We start from the raw sequence: 23467 nt of genomic DNA, 5'->3' as shown, positions 1-23467 counted from the left end.
TCAATTGGTATCATGCATTGCTTCTGAGTGCCTCTTGATAGGTAATTACACTTTGTTATGGATATCTGATGCCATGGTATCTATTATGGACAGGCTAAGTGACTACCAGAGCTAATAGTCAGTCGTTATCGTGATCCTATGAAGAAAGTTCTAGTTCTCTACTTGTGGAGGAAGATGTGGAGATGCCGGTGATGGACTGGGGTTGACAATTGTAAACAATTTTAGAACACCAAGTTATAGTCCAGCAATTTTATTTTAAATTCACAAGCTTTCGGAGGCTTCCTCCTTCCTCAGGTGAATGTTGTGGAAATGAAATCGCATTTATAAATCACAGAACAATGCTTGGTGATTACAGACAGTCTTTTCAACTGCCCGTTGCCAAGGCAATCAGTGTGCAGACAGACAGGTGTTACCTGCAAGGTCTCCGAATATACAAATCACCAAAAAAAAAGAGATAGAGAGGTAGAAACATAGAAAAGACAGCAACTGACCCGTTATATTAAAAACAGATAACATTTGTTCGCTGGTGGGGTAACGTGTAGCGTGACATGAACCCAAGATCCCGGTTGAGGCCGTCCTCATGGGTGCAGAACTTGGCTATCAATTTCTGCTCGACGATTTTGCGTTGTCGTGTGTCTCGAAGGCCACCTTGGAGTACGCTTACCCGAAGGTCGGTGGCTGAATGTCCTTGACTGCTGAAGTGTTCCCCGACTGGGAGGGAACCCTCCTGTTTGGTGATTGTTGCGCGGTGTCCGTTCATCCGTTGTCGCAGCGTCTGCATGGTCTCGCCAATGTACCATGCTCTGGGGCATCCTTTCCTGCAACGTATGAGGTAGACAACGTTGGCCGAGTCACAGGAGTATGAACCATGCACCTGGTGGGTGGTGTCCTCTCGTGTGATGGTGGTATCTGTGTCGATGATCTGGCATGTCTTGCAGAGGTTACCGTGGCAGGGTTGTGTGGTGTCGTGGACGCTGTTCTCCTGAAAGCTAGGTAATTTGCTGCGAACGATGGTCTGTTTGAGGTTGGGTGGCTGTTTAAAGGCGAGTAGTGGAGGTGTGGGGATGGCCATAGCGAGGTGTTCATCATCATTGATGACATATTGAAGGCTGCAGAAAACATGGCGTAGTTTCTCCGCTCCGGGGAAGTACTGGACAACAAAGGGTACTCTGTTGGTTGCGTCCCGTGTTAGTCTCCTGAGGAGGTCTATGCGATTTTTCACTGTGGCACTGTCGATCGATGAGTCGAGCGTCATATCCCGTTCTTACGAGGGCGTCTTTCAGCGTCTGTAGGTGTCCATCGCGTCCCTCCTCGTCTGAGCAGACCCTGTGTATTCGCAGGGCCTGTCCATAGGGGATGGCCTCTTTGACGTGGTTAGGGTGGAAGCTGGAACAGTGGAGCATCATGAGGATGTCCGTGGGCTTGCGGTAGAGTGAGGTGCTGAGGTGCCCGTCTTTGATGGAGATTCGTGTGTCCAAGAAAGAAACTGATTCTGAGGAGTAGTCCATGGTGAGCTTGATGGTGGGATGGAACTTGTTGATGTTATCGTGTAGTCTCTTTAGTGATTCCTCGCCGTGGGTCCATAGAAAGAAAATGTCGTCGATGTATCTGGTGTATAGTGTTGGTTGGAGGTCGTGTGCAGTGACGAAGTCCGGCTCGAACTTGTGCATGAAAATGTTGGCGTATTGGGGTGCGAATTTGGTCCCCATGGCTGTTCCGTGTGTTTGGGTAAAGAACTGGTTATCGAAGGTGAAGACATTGTGATCCAGGATGAAGCGGATGAGTTGTAGGATGGCGTCTGGAGATTGGCTGTTGTTGGTGTTGAGTATTGATGCTGTTGCAGCGATGCCATCATCGTGGGGGATACTGGTGTAGAGTGCTGAGACGTCCATCGTGGTGAGAAGTGTTCCTGGTTCAACTGGTCCGTGGGTGCTGAGTTTTTGTAGGAAGTCTGTAGTGTCGCGACAGAAGCTGGGGGTTCCCTGTACGATGGGTTTCAGGATGCCCTCGACGTATCGAGAGAGATGACGGCATCGCTGCGACAGCATCAATACTCAACACCAACAACAGCCAATCTCCAGACGCCATCCTGGATCACAATGTCTTCACCTTCGATAACCAGTTCTTTACCCAAACACACGGAACAGCCATGGGGACCAAATTCGCACCCCAATACGCCAACATTTATGCACAAGTTCGAGCAGGACTTCTTCACTGCACACGACCTCCAACCAACACTATACACCAGATACATCGACGACATTTTCTTTCTATGGACCCACGGCGAGGAATCACTAAAGAGACTACACGATAACATCAACAAGTTCCATCCCACATCAAGCTCACCATGGACTACTCCTCAGAATCAGTTTCTTTCTTGGACACACGAATCTCCATCAAAGACGGGCAACCTCAGCACCTCACTCTACCGCAAGCCCACGGACAACCTCATGATGCTCCACTGTTCCAGCTTCCACCCTAACCACGTCAAAGAGGCCAACCCCTATGGACAGGCCCTGCGAATACACAGGGTCTGCTCAGATGAGGAGGAACGCGATGGACACCTACAGACGCTGAAAGACGCCCTAGTAAGGACGGGATATGACGCTCGACTCATCGATCGACAGTTCCGACGGGCCACAGCGAAAAATCGCATAGACCTCCTCAGGAGACTAACACGGGACGCAACCAACAGAGTACCCTTTGTCGTCCAGTACTTCCCCGGAGCGGAGAAACTATGCCATGTTCTCCGCAGCCTTCAACATGTCATCAATGACGACGAACACCTTGCTATGGCCATCCCCACACCTCCACTACTCGCCTTTAAACAGCCACCCAACCTCAAACAGACCATCGTTCGCAGCAAATTACCTAGCTTTCAGGAGAACAGCGTCCACGACACCACACAACCCTGCCACGGTAACCTCTGCAAGACATGCCAGATCATCGACACAGATACCACCATCACACGAGAGGACACCACTCACCAGGTGCATGGTTCATACTCCTGTGACTCGGCCAACGTTGTCTACCTCATACGTTGCAGGAAAGGATGCCCCAGAGCATGGTACATTGGCGAGACCATGCAGACGCTGCGACAACGGATGAACGGACACCGCGCAACAATCACCAAACAGGAGGGTTCCCTCCCAGTCGGGGAACACTTCAGCAGTCAAGGACATTCAGCCACCGACCTTCGGGTAAGCGTACTCCAAGGTGGCCTTCGAGACACACGACAACGCAAAATCGTCAAGCAGAAATTGATAACCAAGTTCCGCACCCATGAGGACGGCCTCAACCGGGATCTCGGGTTCATGTCACGCTACACGTTACCCCACCAGCGAACAAATGTTATCTGTTTTTAATATAACGGGTCAGTTGCTGTCTTTTCTATGTTTCTACCTCTCTATCTCTGTGTTTTTTTTTGGTGATTTGTATATTCGGAGACCTTGTAGGTAACACCTGTCTGTCTGCACACTGATTGCCTTGGCAACGGGCAGTTGAAAAAACTGTCTGTAATCACCAAGCATTGTTCTGTGAATTATAAATGCGATTTCATTTCGAGGATTTCATTTCCACAACATTCATCTGACGAAGGAGGAAGCCTCCGAAAGCTTGTGAATTTAAAATAAAATTGCTGGACTATAACTTGGTGTTGTAAAATTGTTTACAAATGTGGAGGAAGAATCGACTAATATAATCCAACTAATGTTGAACAATTCACAACGTTATAAAGACATGTTTTTCGGCCACCACTTCTTGTTTTTGTTTTAAAAATGCTATGTAGTTAAATAGCCCCAAGAAGTGGACATTTTGTGTCGGACTGGCTCTGAGGTGACACCAGGGAGTTTTATTTCACAGCAACAACACAAATGGAGACTGCTTTCCATAACAGAGTAGTCCTTATCAATGCCTACTGGTAGCCAACTTCATAATATTTAGAACATGATAACTGAAAATAATATCCTTTCTCTTTGTGATACTGCACATGTCTGGAACTCAGGAAATATTTAGGCACTGAACAGCTCCCAAATACACAGGTAGCGGAACACGTTTATTGCTAGTTATTACCAAGCAACCTCCTGAACTCTGATATGTTGTTCACTATAGTGTTAAAATAATGTTCAACAATGTTAAAATACTTGGAGGTAAATAAAATGTATTAGTCTGTTACAGAATTAGGAGTGTTCTGTAACAGTTTTTGGGTGGAACTTTTGATTTAAACTGGCTTGGCAATAGGAAGCAGAAGGCAACGTAAAATTGAAAAAGGACAGTATAGGAGGGCAGTAACTAGTCTAGTTCTGCTCTCTGCTACACTCTTCAGAATCATTCATAAATAAACTTGGAACAGAGTACTTTACCAGTAATATTGAAAATTGATGAGGCCATTACCATCCCCTTTTACAATGCAAAAAAATGGTTAAAGGAGGTACATAAAAATTCTTTGCTATTAACTCTAAATTAGGTGCAGGACAAGTCAGCAACATTAGGGAAACCCAACAGTAAGCCACAATTTGGAGAAAAGGATAGTTGTTTCACTTTCTGCATAGTTAACCTAAACATCTCGAGGCTGACTGGGACAATGTACTGTATGCATTATGCTACATAAAATCAAACTTTATTTTTGTATAAATATACATAAAGAAAAAACTATATCAACTAAACAATGGCTTCAGGCTAGAGAACATGGTAGGAGCGTACTCTCTATTCATCACTGAAATTATTCAAAAGAAAGTTTATTAAGTGTCCAGGCATGCATTGGAAAGTCCATTTGTCTAAGTGTTAGCTTGGCTCAATTGGTAGTACTCTCACCTTCGAGTCAGGAGTTGGCGGTGCAAGCCTCACGCCAAGACTTGCGTACATATTTTGGGTTTACAAGTGCCGTCCTTCCAATGAAACACTTAACCAAGGACCTGTATGCTTACTCAGGTGGATGTTCAATGTCCCATGGCACTATTCTTGGTGTCCTAGCCAACATTCTTCCTGTATCCATTACCACCAAAATCAAATAAACTGTAATTTATCTCATCATTGCTGTCATCTCCAGTTGAGGCCTAACCAGTGCTTTGTAAAGATTTAGCATGACTTCCTTGTTTTTGTATTCAATACCCCTATTTACAAAGCCAAGTATCCCATACGCTTTCTTAACTGCCTTATCAACTTTCTCTGCCACTTTCAAAGTTTTGTGAATTTGTACGCCTCTGCTCTTGCACTCCCTCCAAATGGCTGCCACATTCACCTGCATGGCAACAGTGATTACATTTCAAAGTAATAAGTATGTGAAGCACTTTGGCACATCGCAAGAGATGTGATGAGGTGCTATTTGAAGGCATGCTTGAAATGTGGCTCTGCAGTGGGCTGGACCTCAAATGCATAAGCACTACAAGTAGATCAGGACTGGATGTCTGAGTTACACCGCCAATTTTGCATTGTTACGGATCAGAAACAGATTTATATCAACACGAGAGCAGTGGTATAATGACGTGATCTGTAAATCTTTAAAAGCAGTTGCTTAAAAAAAAATCAGATCTTGGGCCAGCTATCCCAGGAATTTAAATTTGCAACTCCTAACATGAAAGGAATCTTGTGAAATCTGAATACTTACAAGTGTGTCTAGCCAGGGAATAATTGGAGCCTCCACTGGTCAGTCCAAAGCCCTCTGGGACCTGACTGGTGTTACGAGTCCTAGTCGGCAGCTTTGGAGGTTCAATCTCAGCACCAAATTCTGCTCCAATGACACCTAGAAGGACAATGGCTGTAGCCTGTTTACGGCGTTCCTCGTAGGAAGATGACGATTTCTTCATATGTGCAAGAAGACCTGGCAAACAGCCTAAAAGACAAACCAAAGAAAGTAATGGTAATTATGTTAATCAAGATACAATGTGGCACTTATCCCCAATGTAAAATTTGCAGAATGTCCCTTAAAGGAGAAGTTCCACTCTCAAATGTTCTTCCTTTTGAAGGGATATTGCTTCTCTGATTTAAATTGGAGCATTCTCTAGTGACACTCTTTCAGGCTACAATTATTTCTGGAGAGGGACAATCATCAGCATGATTCAAGCAAAGCTTGACAAAGTATTGTGATTAACTGTTAACATTTTCTTATTTAGAATCATAGAATCTTACAGCACAGAAGGAGGCCCATCATGCCTGTGAAAGAGTTGTCCAATTTAGTCCCACACCCTAGCTTTTTCCCCATAACCCTGCAAATTAGTCCCCTTCAAGTACATGTCCAATTGCCTTTTGAAAGTTACTATGGGAATCTGATTCCACCATCCTTTCAAGTAGTGCGTTCCAGATCTTAACAACCCTCTGTGTGAAAAAATTTCTTCTCATTTCCCCTCTAGTTCTTTTGCCAATTATTTTAAATCTATGACCTCTGGTTACCGACCCACTTGCCAGAGGAAACAGCTTCTCCCTATTTGCTCTATCAAAACCCCTCATCATTTTGAATACCTCTATTAAGTCTCCCCATAACCTTCTCTGCTCTAAGGAGAACAATCCCAGCTTCTCCAATCTCCACATAACTGAAGTCCCTCATCCCTGGTGCAATTCTTGTAAATCTCTTCTGCACCCTCTCCAAGGCCTTGACATCCTTTCTAAAGTGTGGTGCCCAGAATTGTACACAATACTCCAGCTGAGGCCTAACCAGTGATTTGTAAAGATTTAGCATGACTTCCTTGTTTTTGTATTCAATAGCCCTAATTTACAAAGCCAAGTATCCCATATGCTTTCTTAACTGCCTCATCAACTTGCCCTGCCAAAGTTTTGTGAATTTGCACCCCTCTGCTCTTGCACTCCCTCAAAATAGTACCATTTAGATTATACTGCTTCTCCACGTTGTTCCTTCCAAAGTGCATCACTTCACACTTTTCCACATCTGCCATGAGTTTGCCCATTTATTTGTTTCTATTGATTTTAAAAAAACTTTTTTTTATATCAATGATCTCTGATGACAATAAGACAACTACTCAGCTGAAAGAACACAATTACCAAAGCATACAAGCTTAAGGGTCTCCATCAATATCATTTGAGTTCCTACACACAATTGGGCTCACTGGCGCCAGTACTCACTATTTACACAAAACTACTATAAAAGTAAGGAAACATAGATTCTTTGTAACTGATTTGTAAAGAGGCTCTGCTTTGCCCTGGATGGACCCAGTACCTCAACATAGTTCCCTTAAGTTCCAGGGCCTGAAAGGGGAATTGAGTCCTGACCTAAAACATAGGAGGAAGTCGCTTTTCTTAGCAGAGAATCTTCAGCCCTCACCCCTGTAATCTAAGGATCTTCCTCATTTCTTCCCAAATGGGATGGCAGATCCTCACCTTTGCTTATATAAAATGCCAGTATATGCACATTCATATTCTTAAGGAGTGTGCTTATCCAGTTGAAGTATGTAGGTTGCTCCCCTGCTAATATTGCAATTGTGCCAATAATCTAAGAATTTAAAATACAATTTTTTTAGATAACAAATACAAGCAGAGTAGCACTCAACCTGTCTCATCAAGGGCTGCTATTTTGCACTTGTGGAATAAATAACTTGGCCTTTATTACAAGAGGATTTGAGTACAGGAGTAAAGATGTCTTACTACAATTATATATAGTCTTGGTGAGACTGCACCTGGAGTATTGTGTACAATTTTGGTCTCCTTACCCAAGAAAGGATGTACTTGCCATAGAGGGAGTGCAACAAAGATTCACCAGTCTGATACCTGGGATGGCGGGATTCTCATATGAGGAGAGATTGAGTCGACTAGGTCTGTATTCTCTAGAGTTTAGAAGAATGAGAGGTGATCTCATTGAAACGTACAAAATTCTTACAGGGCTCGACAGGGTAGATGCAAGGAGGATGTTTCCCTTGGCTGGGGAGTTTAGAACGAGGGGGTCACAGTCTCAGAATAAGGGGTAGGCCATTTAGGACTGAGATGAGGAGAAATTTCTTCACTCAGAGGGTGGTGAGTCTTTGGAATTCTCTACCCTAGACGGCTGTGGAGGCTCAGTGATTGAGTATATTCAAAACAGAGATTGATAGATTTCTAGATATTAAAGGCATCAAGGGATATGGGGATGGTGCAGGAAAATGGCGTTGAGGTAGAAGATCAGCCATGATCTTGTTGAATGGTGGAGCAGGCTCGAAGAGCCGGATGGCCTACTCCTGCTCCTATTTCTTATGTTCTTAACCTGCATTTAAATAGCGCATCTAACATGGAAAAATGTCCCAAGTTGCAAACAGAATACAGTTGCAGATCCAACTACTTGCACCCCATTTCCAATTCATGTCTGACAACAGCAAATACAATATCCTCATCACAGCGATTTTATGAGTACTCAAAGAATGAGGATAAATTAAACATACATTTCAAGAAATACATTTCTTCATGTGGGTTTCCTAAAACCATTAAACCCCCTAATGCAGACTGTTTAAAGCTAATAGCTTAGAAGTTGCTGCGAGTAAAATTACTGGATGAATGCTTAACGCTTTCGTATGACATTCTGCTATTTTAGCAGAAGCATTAAGCTTGCATTAAAATAATGGAAAGATGAATGTAATATGAATGTGTTAAGTGCTCTCTGCTAATAATGCTAACAATAATTTTCAGACTTGTATCATATCATGGGGCCCATAACTCAAACGCAATATTTTGACCAAGTATTTTGACAAATTACGAGCATTAAAGATGCTCAATAGACAGGGAAATGTCATCTCATGTTGACAATACCTTTTTAACTCTAGCCCAAACCTTCCATCTTAGAGGAAGTCTTGAGAAGACATAAAAGGATATTACAGATATATTCTATATCATGTACATTTAAACTCTGTTGCTCTGAAAATGCTATAGCCTTTCTGATATATGCACAAGGAGATGAAAGGATTAAATAAGTGCTTAATAGCTGAGCAGTCCTGTTGATCGGAGTTTAAGCCTGTAATGGATTCCATGGCCTTTCTAATTCATGATAAATCAAAATCTAATTGTCCTGCATGACTAAAAGTCACAAACATCTCAAAGTGCTTCACTTCAAAAGTATGACAATGATACAATTCAAATAGATTTTTTTCTATTTCCCTTTTCACTTATTTACTTTCTCTCCTCCTTAGTACCTCCCTTTACCTTGCAAACAGTGTCAGCAGGTTGGAACTTCTGTGTGTATGCCAATCTACCTCTTGATCTGGTAACTAATGGCAGTTTAACACTGAGAATGTGCCATCAACAACAATAATTTGCATTTATATAGCGCCTTTAATGCGGTTAAACATCCCGAGGTGCTTCACAGGAGTGTTATCAAACAAAATTTGATACCGCGCCACATAAGGAGATATTAGAACAGGTGACCAATCGTTTGATCAAAAAGATAGGTTTTAAGGAGCGTCTTAAAAAAGGAGATAGAGGTATTGATGCGGAATTGTTTAGGGAGAGAATTCCAGAGCTTAAGGCCTAGGCAGCTGAAGGCATGGCCGCCAATGGTGGAGCAAAGAAAATCAGGGATGCACAAGAGGCCAGAATTGGCAGAGCGCAGAGATCTTGGAGGGTTGTAGGGCTGGAGGAGTTTAGTGATAGGGAGGGGTGAGGTCATGGAGGGATTTGAAAACAAGTATAAGAATTTTAAAATTGAGGTGTTGCCGGACTGGGAGTCAACGTAGGTCAGCGAGCACAGGGGTGATGGGTGAACGGGATTTGGTGCGAGTTAGGATTGAGTTTTGGATGAGCTCAAGTATGTGGTACTCTTACACATATGACACATTATCATTGTAAAGGAGATGGAAATGAAATTCATGTGGGTCTTGAGAGCTGTTCAGAGGCAGTGCAAAACACATTCTCAGTGTTAAACTGTCATCCTACTGGTCTGGCAACAGATACAGTAAGAACCAGTGGGATACTGAAAAATATTAGGAGAGGGATATTCATGGGTGGCAGAGCCTCCACTTACTGCTCTTCTGGGGCCCTGCCGTTGACATAAAGATGCCTTAAAAGATACATCAGTGGGTTCCTGGTTTACTGCTGCCAATTTTTCTCCATCATGAAGCACCTCACCAAAAGATTGGCTGAGACTGAGAAATCAATATATGAAGAAGTGTCCTATTCACACCATGACACGCCGCACTGACACACAAATGCACTGTCACTGGAGCAACCTAAACATGATTGAAAGGAGTATGAAGAATAAAGGCCTGGACAACATCCAGGCTTGGGCTGATAAGTGGAAGGTAACATTCGTGCCAGATAAGTGCCAGGCAATGACCATCTCCAACAAGAAAGAGTCTAACCACCTCCCCTTGACATTCAACGGCATTACCATCGCCGAATCCCCCACCATCAACATCCTGGGGGTCATCATTGACCAGAAACTTAACTTGACCAGCCACATAAATACTGTGGCTACAAGAGCAGGTCAGAGGCTGGGTATTTTGCGGTGAGTGACTCATCTCCTGACTCCCCAAAGCCTTTCCATCATCTACAAGGCACAAGTCAGGAGTGTGATGGAATACTCTCCATTTGCCTGGATGAGTGCAGCTCCAACAACACTCAAGAAGCTCGACACTATCCAGGATAAAGTAGCCCACTTGATTGGCACCCCATCCACCACCCTAAACATTCACTCCCTTCACCACCGGCGCACAATGGCTGCAGTGTGTACCATCCACAGGATGCACTGCAGCAACTCGCCAAGGCTTCTTCGACAACACCTCCCAAACCCGCGACCTCTACCACCTAGAAGAACAAGAGCAGCAGGCACATGGGAACAACACCACCTGCATGTTCCCCTCCAAGTCACGCACCATCCCGACTTGGAAATATATCGCCGTTTCTTCATCATTGCTGGGTCAAAATCCTGGAACTCCCTACCTAACAGCACTGTGGGAGAACCTTCACCACACGGACTGCAGCGGTTCAAGAAGGCGGCTCACCACCACCTTCTCAAGGGCAATTAGGGAAGGGCAATAAATGCCGGCCTTGCCAGCGATGCCCACATCCCATGAATGAATAAAAAAATATTATCCTGGGAATTTTTGTGAGAAAAGTGACCCAACTGAATATCTCTGCTTTAGATCACTATGTGCATTTTTAAAACAGTTATGTTCAAATCAAAAAAAAGTTTTAAAATCTCACAAGTTGAGATACTGTATTTAAAATATATATATATTTTTAAACCTTTTTCTATCAATTTTCTTCTCTCCTGAGGGTGACACTTGCAAGGGGTATGGTTCTACATTACTAATCTGTTTTTCCAAATGCCCCTTATTCAAGCATGAACTTTGACAGCAAGTGTCAACAAGTTGGGGGAGGTGGGGTGGATACTTTACAACCAAGCACAATTCTGTCCTGAGCTGTCAACGACACACACATTTCCAGATGGCTCACTGAATAGCGACCAGGAGTGGTAACCATAGGCAAATTTCCCTCCCTAATACCGAGACACTGTGGCTGATTGTGGGGACTCCTCCTGTTATCCTGGATGAGTTTGGCCAATTCAGCATAGGCCAGGTGTCAAATTGGAACTTACCTGGTGCAAACATCTCAACTACTCATTGCTCAGTAAGTTTATCCGAACAGGAGATCGGAGACCACTATCATGTGGCATTTTCAAGGCTATGCACAGAAACGTGTTACTGAATTGTTTAGTGAAGGGAAGATGAGCAATACGGACCAGGGCAATCCCAGGTTTGAACTTCAGTCTGTGCTCAATTAGCTGATCTCAGCTGGGGCTGCAGTAACTATGCTACAGCTGGCTTCAGTGTCTATGAGCTAGAGCATGGAAAAATCAGCAAGGGCTCCTGCTTCTGATCTCCGTTCAGCATTCCCTACTGGAATGTGCACATCAAGTGAGAACAGGGCTGAGCTTGTTTGTGATGCTTCTGAAGGTCAAATAATCTGCTGACACTCTGCTTAGGTTCACAAATGAAGAATTACCACTGGAGTGGGGTACTAGGAGGGTGTCAAGGGTTCATGGAAATCGACTCCAGTCAATGCTTTCAGAAAAGTGAGGAAGAAATTTTGAGGGGGAGGGGTAAAAGCAAAATGAAATTTAAAGTATTACTGCAGCCAGAACTTAGAACAACATAATACTTTTCATTAGGTGACTGAATGATTCCATACATTTACATACAAATAGACTGTCAGACCAAGCCTTGCAACCTAATGATCAACAACAGCTTGCATTTATATGGCGCCTTTAACATAGTAAAACGTCCCAAGGCACTTTACAGGTGTATAATCAGATAGACTGACACCGAGCCAAAGAAAGATATATTAGGACAGGTGACTAAATGCTTGATCAAAGAGGTAAGTTTTAAGGAGCGCCTCAAAGGAGGAGAGAGCGATGGAGAGGTGGAGGGAGGGAATTCCAGGGCTGAAGGCACAACCACCAATGGTGGGGCAAAGCAAGTGGGGGATGCACAAGAGGCCAGAGTTGGAGGAATGCGGAGTTCTCAGAGGGCTGTAGGAGGTGGGGGATGAGGTCTTGGAGGGATTTGAACTCGAGGATGAGAATTTTAAAGTCAAGGTGCTGGTGGACCGGGAGCCTATGTAAGTCAGAGAGCACAGGGGTAATGGATCAATGGAATTTGGTGTGAGTTAGGATACAGGCAGCAGATTTTTGGATGAGCTCAAATTTATGGAAGATGGAAGATGGAAGATGGAAGATGGAAGTCAAGCCAGGAGAGCACTGGAATGTTTGAGTCTGGAGGTAGCAAAAGCATGGATTAGGGTTTCAGCAGCAGATAGGAACGGAGGAAGATAGGAACAAGAGTAGGCCATTTAGCACCTCGAGCCTGTTCCACCATTCAATGAGATCATGGCTGATCGGTGACCTAACTCCATATACCTGCCTTAGCTCCATAACCTTTAATAGCTTTGTAAACAAAAATCTATCAATCTTAGATTTAAAATTAACAATTGAGCTAGCATCAACAGCCATTTACAGAAGAGAGTTCCAAACTTCTACTCCCTTTGCATCTAGAAGTGTTTCTTAATTTTACTCCTGAAAGTCCTGGCTCTAATTTTTAGGCTATGTCCCCTAGTCCTAGAATCCCCAACCAGCGGAAATAGTTTCTCTCTATCTACCCTATCAGTTCCCCTTAATATCATGAAAACTTTAATCAAATCACCCCTTAATCTTCTAAATTCCAGGGAATACAACCCTAGTTTGTGTAATCTCTCCTTGTAATGTAACTCTTGGAATCCAGGTATCATTCTAGTAAATCTACGCTGCACTTCCTCCAAGGCCAATATATCCTTCCTAAGGAGCGGTGCCCAGAACTGAACACAGTACTCCAGGTGTGGTATAACCAGGGCTTTGTTTGGCTGTAGCATAACTTCTATCCCCTTGTATTCTAGTCCTCTAGATATAAAGGCCAGCATTCCATTAGCCTTTTTGATTATTTTCTGTACCTGTCCATGACATTTTAATGATCGATGTACATTGGCTCCTAAGTCTCTTTGGCCCTCCACTGTTTTGAACTTTTCACCATTTAGAAAGTACTCTGATCTATCCTTTTAAGGCCTAAAGTGGATGACCTCACACTTGCCTATATTGAAATCCATTTGCCACAGTTTTGCTAATTCACTTAATCTATTAATATCTCTCTGTAATTTGAGTTGGGGCAGGGGCGGAGACAGGCAGTATTACAGAGGAGGAGCTAAGCAGTCTTGGTGATGGAGAGGATATGGGATCGAATAGGAGACCAAGGTTGTGAACAGTCTGGTTCAGCCTGAGACAGTGGTCAGGAAGGGTGATGGAATTGGTGGCAAGGTACTGGAGTGCACGGCGGGGTCGGAAGACAATGGCTTCGGTCTTCCCAATGTTTGATTGGAGGAAATATCGGTTCATCCAGGACTGATTGTCGGACAAGCAGTCTGACAACACAGAGGCAGTGGAGGGGTTGAGAGAGGTGATGGTGAGGAGAGGGTACCGCTTACAATATTAGTTAGCATGGGAGTCAGGAAGGGAAGTTGGATTGTTTAGCAATTTAATGGGTACAGGGTCAGGAGAGCAGGAGGTAGATTTCATGGGCAAGATGAGCACGGAGAGGGCATGAGGGTGATAGGAGAGAAACTAGAGAAAGATGCGAGTTCAGTGCCAAGGCAGGTGGTAACCTTGGGGAAGCTTGGCTTGGTGGGCATGGGGAAGGGTGGCAGCATCAAGAAGAAGCACCAGACATAGAATAATGGACTTTAATTTCTTCCTGCCTGCTCAAGTGATGCACTTGTCCCTCCCTTGGCATCTTACTTCCATTGCCAAGAATCTATAACGCTCCCTTGTGTGGGAAAGGCAGGTGTGACCTTGCCACCTACAAATCCATGGTACAATCCACAGGTGTGCAAAAATTTTAACTATGCTATGAGCCCACTCATCCTGAATGGTAGAATTAGTCATAAAAATTAAATTTGGATGGGGCAAAAACAGGCAACATTTGATATCCTAAGCTTACACTAGAAAAGAAAAGAAGCAAGATTCTGACTTGTGCTCCCTTCATCTGTGCAATGGGATGTTTAGAATTTGTATTTCTTAATTGACTTTTTAAAATAAATAGCAATTTTATAGGGTTTCCCCAATAGTTTATTGCATGAATGCATGGTGTAGTTCTGAGCCACACAGAGCAAGTATTTCTGGATATGATTCCTAATCTACGCTGATCTGAGGCCAATGAGAAATGGGGGAGGGCTACAATTGTTCTCAGCGTCCTCAAGCTTTTAGAGTCATACAGGGCCCGGGGGCGGGGGGGAGGTGGCGGGTCGTAAAAAGGAGAAGGAAGGGAAAATCAATCAGAGAGATCCCAAGTACTATCCAGCAGCCCTGCTGGAAATGCAGGTTGGTGAATGTTGGATGAAGGCCATCTTTGTCCTGGTGATAACCTCACCCCCCAAGGTTGAATAGCCCACCCACATTCACCATTGAAGGTAACTTCAGGGCAAGATAGTGGAGGGTTGCGATATTCCACACAAGGAGGACTGCAACCTCCCAAGAGTCCCCCACGACTCCCCCACAGTGGTCCACCACACATAGCCTCCTACCTACATGCCCTTCCCGCTTCTCCACCGTCCATGAGTTCTAACCTGCGCACCCCCACAGCCGTCCCAAGTGCGCTGCTCTGCTCCAAAATGCTTGCTAAGTATAATAACAGAATCTGAGTTAGAACAATTAAGAGCACACTGGTAACAATGGTTTGCTCTTCATGCATAATAAAAAGATTAAAAGGGAAAGTTAAACATGAAAGCATTAAGACTATTCCCAAACGCTCACTACTATGCTTATGGATCGCCTTGAAATAGTCTCTAACCATACTGATGTAAACAATCTTAGATGGCTTTGATGACTGCCAGTTATAGATTAGTATCACAAACATATAACTGTGCTCATGTTAGTTTAAAATATAGTTCATACTGTGATCATTGATTTAAATTGCAAATGTCTGCATCAATGAAAATAATACAATATCCTGTTTCCTCATCAATCGAATCTGTGTTCCATTGTATTTGTCTGGTAACATGTAAATGGAATGAAGCGGTGCAGACTAAAAGTATATTAACTGCTCTACGATACTGTGTTCAATTGAATGTTGTAGGAAGCCATTTGTATTTTGGAGTGTAATATTATTGAGTATTGTCCATTCTCAGGAGCTCAAATACCAGCATCCAAATGCAATTTCAGATGCTAATTGCATATCATGAGTCATTATTTGCTCTTACTGGGATGTGAAACATTTCAGATTTCCTAAAATGAATAGTTCCAATCCCCCAACAGGTTAAAAACTGCAAGGTTCTTCAGCTTATTCTGAATTTAAGATTTGATCAGCCAGGAGATTCTAACATGAGGCTTGTGTTATGTACAATCTTCAATTGAAACTGACACCAGAGGCCAAAAGATATTGGGAGGTCAAGGATGAATAGAATTTGCCAATCCAGAATCTCTTCTTATCCAAAGATATTTCTTGAAAAAGGTAATGAACACATTAGGGACTTAGTTTATAATGTTACATTTAATATTTGCACTTGATAGTATTTAGTTATATACAGTTCCACTGAACTGTAAATAAACATGCTTCTAACCTGTAAAACTATAGTCCATGATTAATATTCTATTTCCAAAGAGAGCTCATGTAGTGTAGTACAAAATTACTTTATTCTAGTAACCAGATCACTGCAAGTACAGCAATTATTAATTCTCAGAACCACATTGCAAGGCCAGATGGCTGAAAAGGTATCGCACTTCAATTGTGAGGGACAAAGTCTGCTTAAGGAGGTGCTGTGAAATTGTTGGAAAAGAAAGTCTTTATAAAATACCCAAAATTGTAACAGTTCATATGAACTGAGGAATGTCTTACAGAGGGAAGCTATGCAGACTGAGCAGAGCAGAAACTATGCATCACAATGCAGAACAGAAGACACATTTACTCAACATTCATTTTCTACTGCGCCTTTAGAGGTTAATCGATATAAAATGCTACTGAATAAAGCTGAAGTTTGTGCTTTATAGAAATTTAAATCAGAAAACCTTATCCATACACAATGTAAAAATTCACCTTTAAATTTTGTGAAAGAAAAAAAAATCACCTGACATAACTACCCCCATTCTTTTGAAATAGTATTTTCCCTATGACCTTGTTGGATAGAACGTGCAGTGTTCAATGACCCATTATTTCTCGTTAAAACAAATGTGGACACAGCCAGTTGGGCCAAAAAAAATATACAAAAACCTACAACTTACAGAATGACTGAGCACAGCCAGCCTCACTTTGATTGTTCTGTCAGCTGACCTCTGCAGAGGCAATGGTTAGGTGCTCCTGTGCTCCTTAGCTGACAAATGAATGATCCAAGCTCCTTATATTTTCTACTGCTGCAGCCTTTAGCCCAGGTGCTTGGACAGTGAGCCGGCATGACATCTCAGATCAAGATGAATTGGTGCAAACTCCAAGCCAAGATTGTTTTATAGCATTTAATTTAGTTTCTTCCCCTGCTTGGATGAGCACAGTCTGGTTATGGATTTCTATTCTAATGTACTGGAGCAGGCCTGAAAGGAGCCAATGAAGCAGATGCTAGAGTGGAGAGGCAGGAATACCGATCAATAGGCAAGGCCCTGACCTCAGCACTCTCAGCCCTAGCAATGGCCACCACACTCTGGAGGAAAAAGTAAAGCCATGTGTGTTCATTCCAGTCAGAAATGAACCACAAGGAATGTAGAGAGAACTGTTTTGCATTTCTTTAATGATTTCTGCTACTGAATAATTTTTTGCTTCAAGTTTTCACATTTTGTTTGATTATGCAACAATCATGTGAACAGTTAGAATAGAAGGTCATTTTTTAAAATACATTTTGCAGTCTGTTGAAGAAGCCATAAAGCAACGCTAACAATTTGGGGTGTATTCCAGGAGCACCTTTCAAAAAGATATAATTCATAAAGTGTAATCTGGATTTTACATGATTTTGATAAATGATAGCATTTTTTTTGTTTTGCAATATTCTGCTGTGAAGTTTAAGTTATGATAGTCAGCAGTAAAACATAGGCAAAAAAAAATAGTACCCAGCCACATCAATACACAAAACAGTCCTTTCCTTCATTCACTGATCAATGAGATGGAGGTTTCAGGGTCCAAGTGCTGGACAAGTCACATGACATCCATCAACACTACTGCACGTTTGTGTGTCACTGTGTACAGTTTAATTCAGACAAAATAAAGCAAGTTTACCAGAATAGTTCTAGAAAATTATACATAGAAAAGCAGTTAAATATATTGAAAACCTGAATGCATACACATATATGGATTATACCTTATTGTTTTCAATTGACCATAATATTTATCAATGCCCAGGGTGGAAAGAACAGGAATTTTTAAATGAGGACCAACTAAAACTGAAAAATTTTGCTCCCTGATTTTACACTGTGGAGCTTTCTTGAAACACATCCTCAAATTCTGATTTAATTTTAATAGTATGTTTTATATTATTACTGCATGCATGCATTCCTAACAGGGGTTTTATTTATGAATTGAATAGACACTATTATACAAAATATTATACATATTTCTGAGTGTGAAACACATTTAAAATAGAGCAAAACAACAGATCACACAGTACCATAATGGATTTCTTAAGAAAATGAATTCTCTTGAGCTTATTGAGAAAATAGTTTTTATTGGCTTTTAAGGTTTTGTAACAATTTAAGTTGTAAATAATCCCTTTGTTTAGAAGAGAAATTTCCACAAAAATATTTCCCCCCTCTGATTCTGAATAATCTAATGCCACAATTCCACAAGTACCAATTGTCCTCTGCTACCATATCTTAAGTCATAATTGCAGTAACTTTTTAGATATATATATATATATAAAAAAACTGAATTAATTCTTGCAATATATAGTTGATTTGCTGCAATTATAAAAAAATTAAATTCACATACAATTTAAATTCTAGATAGCCTGCCATTCACTTATTTTCTCTAATATTTGCTATAAAAACATTTAAGTCAGTGATAGACTATCCAATGCAGATGGAGCTTTCACAAATTGAAATTGGTGCAAGTATTGTCACCTACTATCTCAATTGCTGTGAAAATCATATAAATAGAAGGTAATAAGATCTGTAAAAGAAATGTTGAACTGATTTTGAACAGATTATTGTTATAACTATGATTTCTTTCTGTGAGCAATAACGCTCCATTTAATCATAGTACATGTGACATAAAGATCTATTTTCTTGACAAGACAGTTGATCACCCTATCACAGCAAGAAAATTAATAACCTGAAATAACCATTTCAATGCTGAATTTCATTTCACATCAGATTTTGAATTTCTGAAACAGCATTTTATACCACAATTTTATTGCATATTGCAGTTCTTTTAAAAAAATCTAGATTTGTGTCTCAGTTATTAAATGGAAGATGAGAGAGGGGAGAAGGTAAAACACTATCAGAAGCTAGGCTGTTAGCTACATGCTCTTTTTTGTCATTGCTAAAACTATCACTGTACCATTAATGGGAAAAAAAGTTTTACAATAGAGCAAATTAAAATCAAAAAATTGGCTGGAAACACACAGGTAAATCAGTATTGAAAAAGAAAATCTGAATGAAGTGTCCCACCAAAATACTGGCCTAGCTTTCTCTTTCAGATGCTGACTAACCTGCTGTGTATTTCCAATATTTTCTGTTAATTCAGATTTCCAGCATTTGTGCACATGCTTTTTCTTGTGACAAGAGGACAGTTGCTAATCCACTATAAAATGCAGTATACTGGCTGTGCTCTCAGTTTTTATGGCAAAGGTCTCACAGGTACAAAAGTAACATCACTTCGCAATAAAATGAAGATGCAACATATCCAGACTTTACAGTACTCCACTTGTAAATAAAACTCTACTTTGAAGAGTTAAATGGACCATTTTGAGAGAAGTATACAGAAAGTAAAGCACAGATTTTCTCATATACAGTTATACAAGCCTACAAACAACAGATTGGAACTCTGTTCATCTTTGTAACTCAAACTCAGGGGAATCCCACTCACATTGCTTCCATCGATTAACCCAAGGCTTTCAACATAGTACCTCATGTGGTTCCCCCCCTCCCCCCTAAAGAGGCTGGAAGCTGTGGGAGTGCATAGCAAAATCTTGGATTGTAGCCAAGATTTGTACTGTAGTTCCAAGACCCATGTAAGGGCACGAAAGACTCACTGAACTTATCTCTCTCTCAGAGGAGGGGTGCGTCAAGGTTGTTCACTGCCAGCCATCCTATTTGATCTCTTCATTTTGCATGGCCTCATAAGGTACAGACCTGGAGTGTCTGTTCCAGACATTTCTGAAAATACAGTGGCACTCTTTTTTGCAAACGATATTACATTACTGACAAACTCAACTAAGGATCTAGTGTGTTTTAGACACCATCTTGAACAATGGGCGAACCAATGTGATATGGTAGTGGATGCCTCCTAGTGCAGGATATGACTTTGCATAGATCAACAAGAGATCTTGAAGGTATTGATTGGATAATGGAAGGGTTTCTGTCTTAACTGTTGATTCATATTGCTACCAGGGCAGCTTGATAGATAACAACTTCAGCCTGGACACAGTTCTCTAGGATCATGCAAAGGGTCCTTTGGTTTGTCTTATATTTCTTCAATGACAGCAAAATCCCATGCAAGACAGTTGTTCTTCATAGTTTAAAACTCCTAGGCATAAAATGGAAGGATTTCCTTTGGTCTATGTGTAAAATCCCAAGACCAAGAAGTGAGTTGGATTTACGGATTCAGGGAGGGAGGGCTTCAGCCTACATGTGTCACTGAGTGCCTTGGAGGCAGAGTAAGCCTTACAGCAAACGCATCTGGTGTAGGAGGGAGGGGTTTAAATTCCTGAGGCATTGGGACTGATTCTGGGAAAGGCGGGACCTGTACAAGCTGGACGGGTTGCACCCAAGCAGAACCAGGACAAATATCCTCGCGGGGCATTTGGTAGTTCTGTTGGGGAGGGTTTAAACTAGTATGGCAGGGGGGTGGGAACCAAAGGGTAGGTACAAATAGGACAAATTCAGACCATGAAACCGGAAGTAGAAAAGCAGTTAATGACGTAGTTAGCGACTCAGAAAAGCAAAAGAAGCAAAGGTTAGTGTTCAGCACAGGAATTTGACGGGGTTAAAGGATATATACTTCAATGCAAGGAGTATTACAAACAAAGTAGATGAGCTAAGGGCACACATAGACACATGGCAACATGATAACATTGCTATAATGGAAACCTGGCTTAAAGAGGGGGGATAATTGGCAGCTCAATATCCCTGGATATAGAGTTTTCAGGCAGGATAGAGTGGGTGATTAAAAAAAAAGGAGGGCTAGCCTTCTATAAAGAATCAATTACAGTTGTGAGAAGGGATGATATGCTAAATGGATCATCAATCGAGGCCATATGGGTTGAGCTAAGAAATAAAAAAAGGGATAGTCACATTACAAGGAGTATACTGTAGACCCCCGAATAGTGAAAGGGAGATAGAAGAACAAATATGTAGGCAAATTTCTGAGTGCAAAAATAAAAGGGCGATAATAGTAGGGGACTTCAACTACCCTAACATCAACTGGGAGTCAAACAGTGTGAGGGGCACAGAGGGCACAAAATTCTTGATCGGTGGACATAATTGCTCTGGAGAGAGTGCAGAGAAGATTTACAAGAATGATGCCAGGGCTTGAAAATTGCAGCTACGAGGAGAGATTGGATAGATGGGGTTGTTTTCCTTGGAGCAGAGGAGGCTGAGGGGAGACTTGATTGAGGTGTAAAAAATTATGAGGGGCCTAGATAGAGTAGACAGGAAGTACCTGTTTCCCCTAGCGGAGAGTTCAAGAAAGAGAGGACGTAGATTTAAGCTGATTGGCGGAAGGATTAGAGGGGACATGAGGAAAAAGGTTTTTAACCCAGAGGGTGGTGGGCTGTATGGAATTCGCTGCCCGAATTGGTGGTAGAGGCAGGGACCCTCAACTCTTTTAGAAAGTACCTGGACCTGCACCTAAAGCGCTGTAAGCTGCAGGGCTACGGACAGGATGCTGGAAGGTGGGATTAGAATGGGCACCTGGTTGTTCTTCGAGCCGGCGCGGACACGATGGGCCGAGTGGCCCCCTTCTGTGCTGTATCTTTTCTATGGTTCTATCTCTTTGCTCAATCCATCATACAAGGACCTGGGTTAGATAGTTGGTGATGAATAAGCCTAATACATGACACTTGACTTGGACGTCTAGAACAAAAAGGTGGCTGGCATGACACAAGTTGCACATTATAGGTCCATCCACCATACTGAAGGCAGAAGCTCATTGTATAGCTGTTGAGGAAACCGAGAATTGGGACAACCACATCTGGGAGGCATTACCTGGAGCCAAGTATGAGAACACATACAGAAATCCACGGCTTGATGCCTACTATGATCAGGTTGTAGTGAGACAAACAGCAGCTGCTGAAGTTCCACATATCCAATTGGTGGAACCTGCAGTCAATGAGATTTAGTGTAAGTCCATTCTGTGGTCAGGTGGTTGATGGCAATGCATGCACATATTTTATGGTGAATTGTGTTGCTCACTTTGCTTTTCATGAGGAGTTCCCAGTACCAGCTGCCCAACTAGCAAGGGCTCAAACTCACACTAGTTCGCTGCCTAATGATCAACTAGTGAAAACTATCTTTGTAGCTGAGGGGAAGGGGAGAAGAAGAAAGTATAATTGGATCTCTTTGAGGTTAAGATGGCTTCTATATGATATGCTTGACAACGGAAGGTCGGAACTAAGTCAACCATCCATGGCCAGCTCAGTATTCTGTGAACTGAGCCAGAAAAATCCACAGTTCTCCATGGCGCTGTTAAGGACTGACAGCCAATCTGGCTCACTAAAGGAACCTTGAAGAGTAGTCCTGTCAGTGGGGTGTGGGATTCTTCCCACTTGGCTCCAGCAACCAAAGTCCTACCTTGTACAGTGAACCCAGCTAAAAGCTTACTAGTACTCTGTGTTGGTGAGCTGTATGGATTTAGCTGATTAAACTGTAGCAGTACCCTTGGGAGTCCCAAAACATTGGCGTGAATCTGAGGTCTCTGGACTTGGACATGTGTCCCTATGAGAAAAGGATTTGCAAACAGAAACCCACCAAGTAGATATAAACTTGAATTAGCTACTGTAAGCATTGTGATGGGCTTCCATCTGCATCAAAAAAGAAAGAACTTGTATTGATATAACATCTTTCACAACCTCAGAACATTCAAAGGTGATACACAACCAATGGATTACTTTTTGAAGTGCAATCATTGGTGTTATGTAGATATCTGACATCCAGCTGGCCAAACAACAATATTAAGCTTTCTTTATTCCTTTATGCCCTCAATGGTGCAGATAATATACTGACTAGTGCCATCATTTATGGGTACTCGTTTGTTTTTCCTCAAGGTATTGGCTACTACCATTGAATTCCCCCTCACTCGCAATTTATAGAGCTGTTGTAGAGTACGCTTTTTGGCAAGTGCATCATGGGTAGGATGCACCTTCGCGCTCCTGAAACATTGCCTTCACATCTCCTCAGAAAGTACAAGAACCTTACACTGTTGAGCCAAATGCCTATATACAGAGCTCACAAGATTCCTCAACGTTAAAAGTATTTTCCATAACCTTCTGCTCCTCCTCCCAAAAAAAATCTGATTGAGATTTAAGTGGTAAAACAAAGTAATGTCTGTTAAAAGGAGAAAAACAAAACAACTTTTAAATGGAAATACAGGGTATCCCACAATACCATATGCACTTATTGTTTTAGATTATATTTTAAGAACCACCTCTTGAAGTCCATCAATGATCCATTTGAGTCCCACCACAAACTTGCATTTTCAGTACTCATATTGTAGTTTTTTTTGAGCAAGGCCATGAAAACAACACCAATCTATACTGCACTCAACTCCACTTTTGCAACATAAGCTTGCATTCATTGTAACAAGATTCTATCTGCCGAAATTCATCTCACTCAGCACTCTTA

The 23467-nt window shown here is 42.1% G+C and overlaps 1 protein-coding gene across 2 annotated transcripts in view; it reads right to left on the bottom strand.

Annotated features, from left to right (window-relative positions):
- LOC137321425 (WD repeat-containing protein 7) overlaps positions 1 to 23467 on the bottom strand; it is a 644210-nt gene that overhangs the window by 213453 nt on the left and 407290 nt on the right. For both annotated transcript variants that reach the window (XM_067983813.1, XM_067983820.1), the window contains one exon: positions 5606 to 5830. In XM_067983813.1, coding sequence (XP_067839914.1) covers positions 5606 to 5830 — 225 coding nt within the window. The remainder of the gene's footprint in view (positions 1 to 5605; positions 5831 to 23467) is intronic.

The sequence above is a fragment of the Heptranchias perlo genome, chromosome 1 (genome assembly GCF_035084215.1).
Source record: "Heptranchias perlo isolate sHepPer1 chromosome 1, sHepPer1.hap1, whole genome shotgun sequence".
Taxonomy (NCBI): Eukaryota; Metazoa; Chordata; class Chondrichthyes; order Hexanchiformes; family Hexanchidae; genus Heptranchias; species Heptranchias perlo.
The sequence above is the reverse complement of the archived record's forward strand: the minus strand, read 5'-3'. Positions and strand labels throughout refer to the sequence as shown.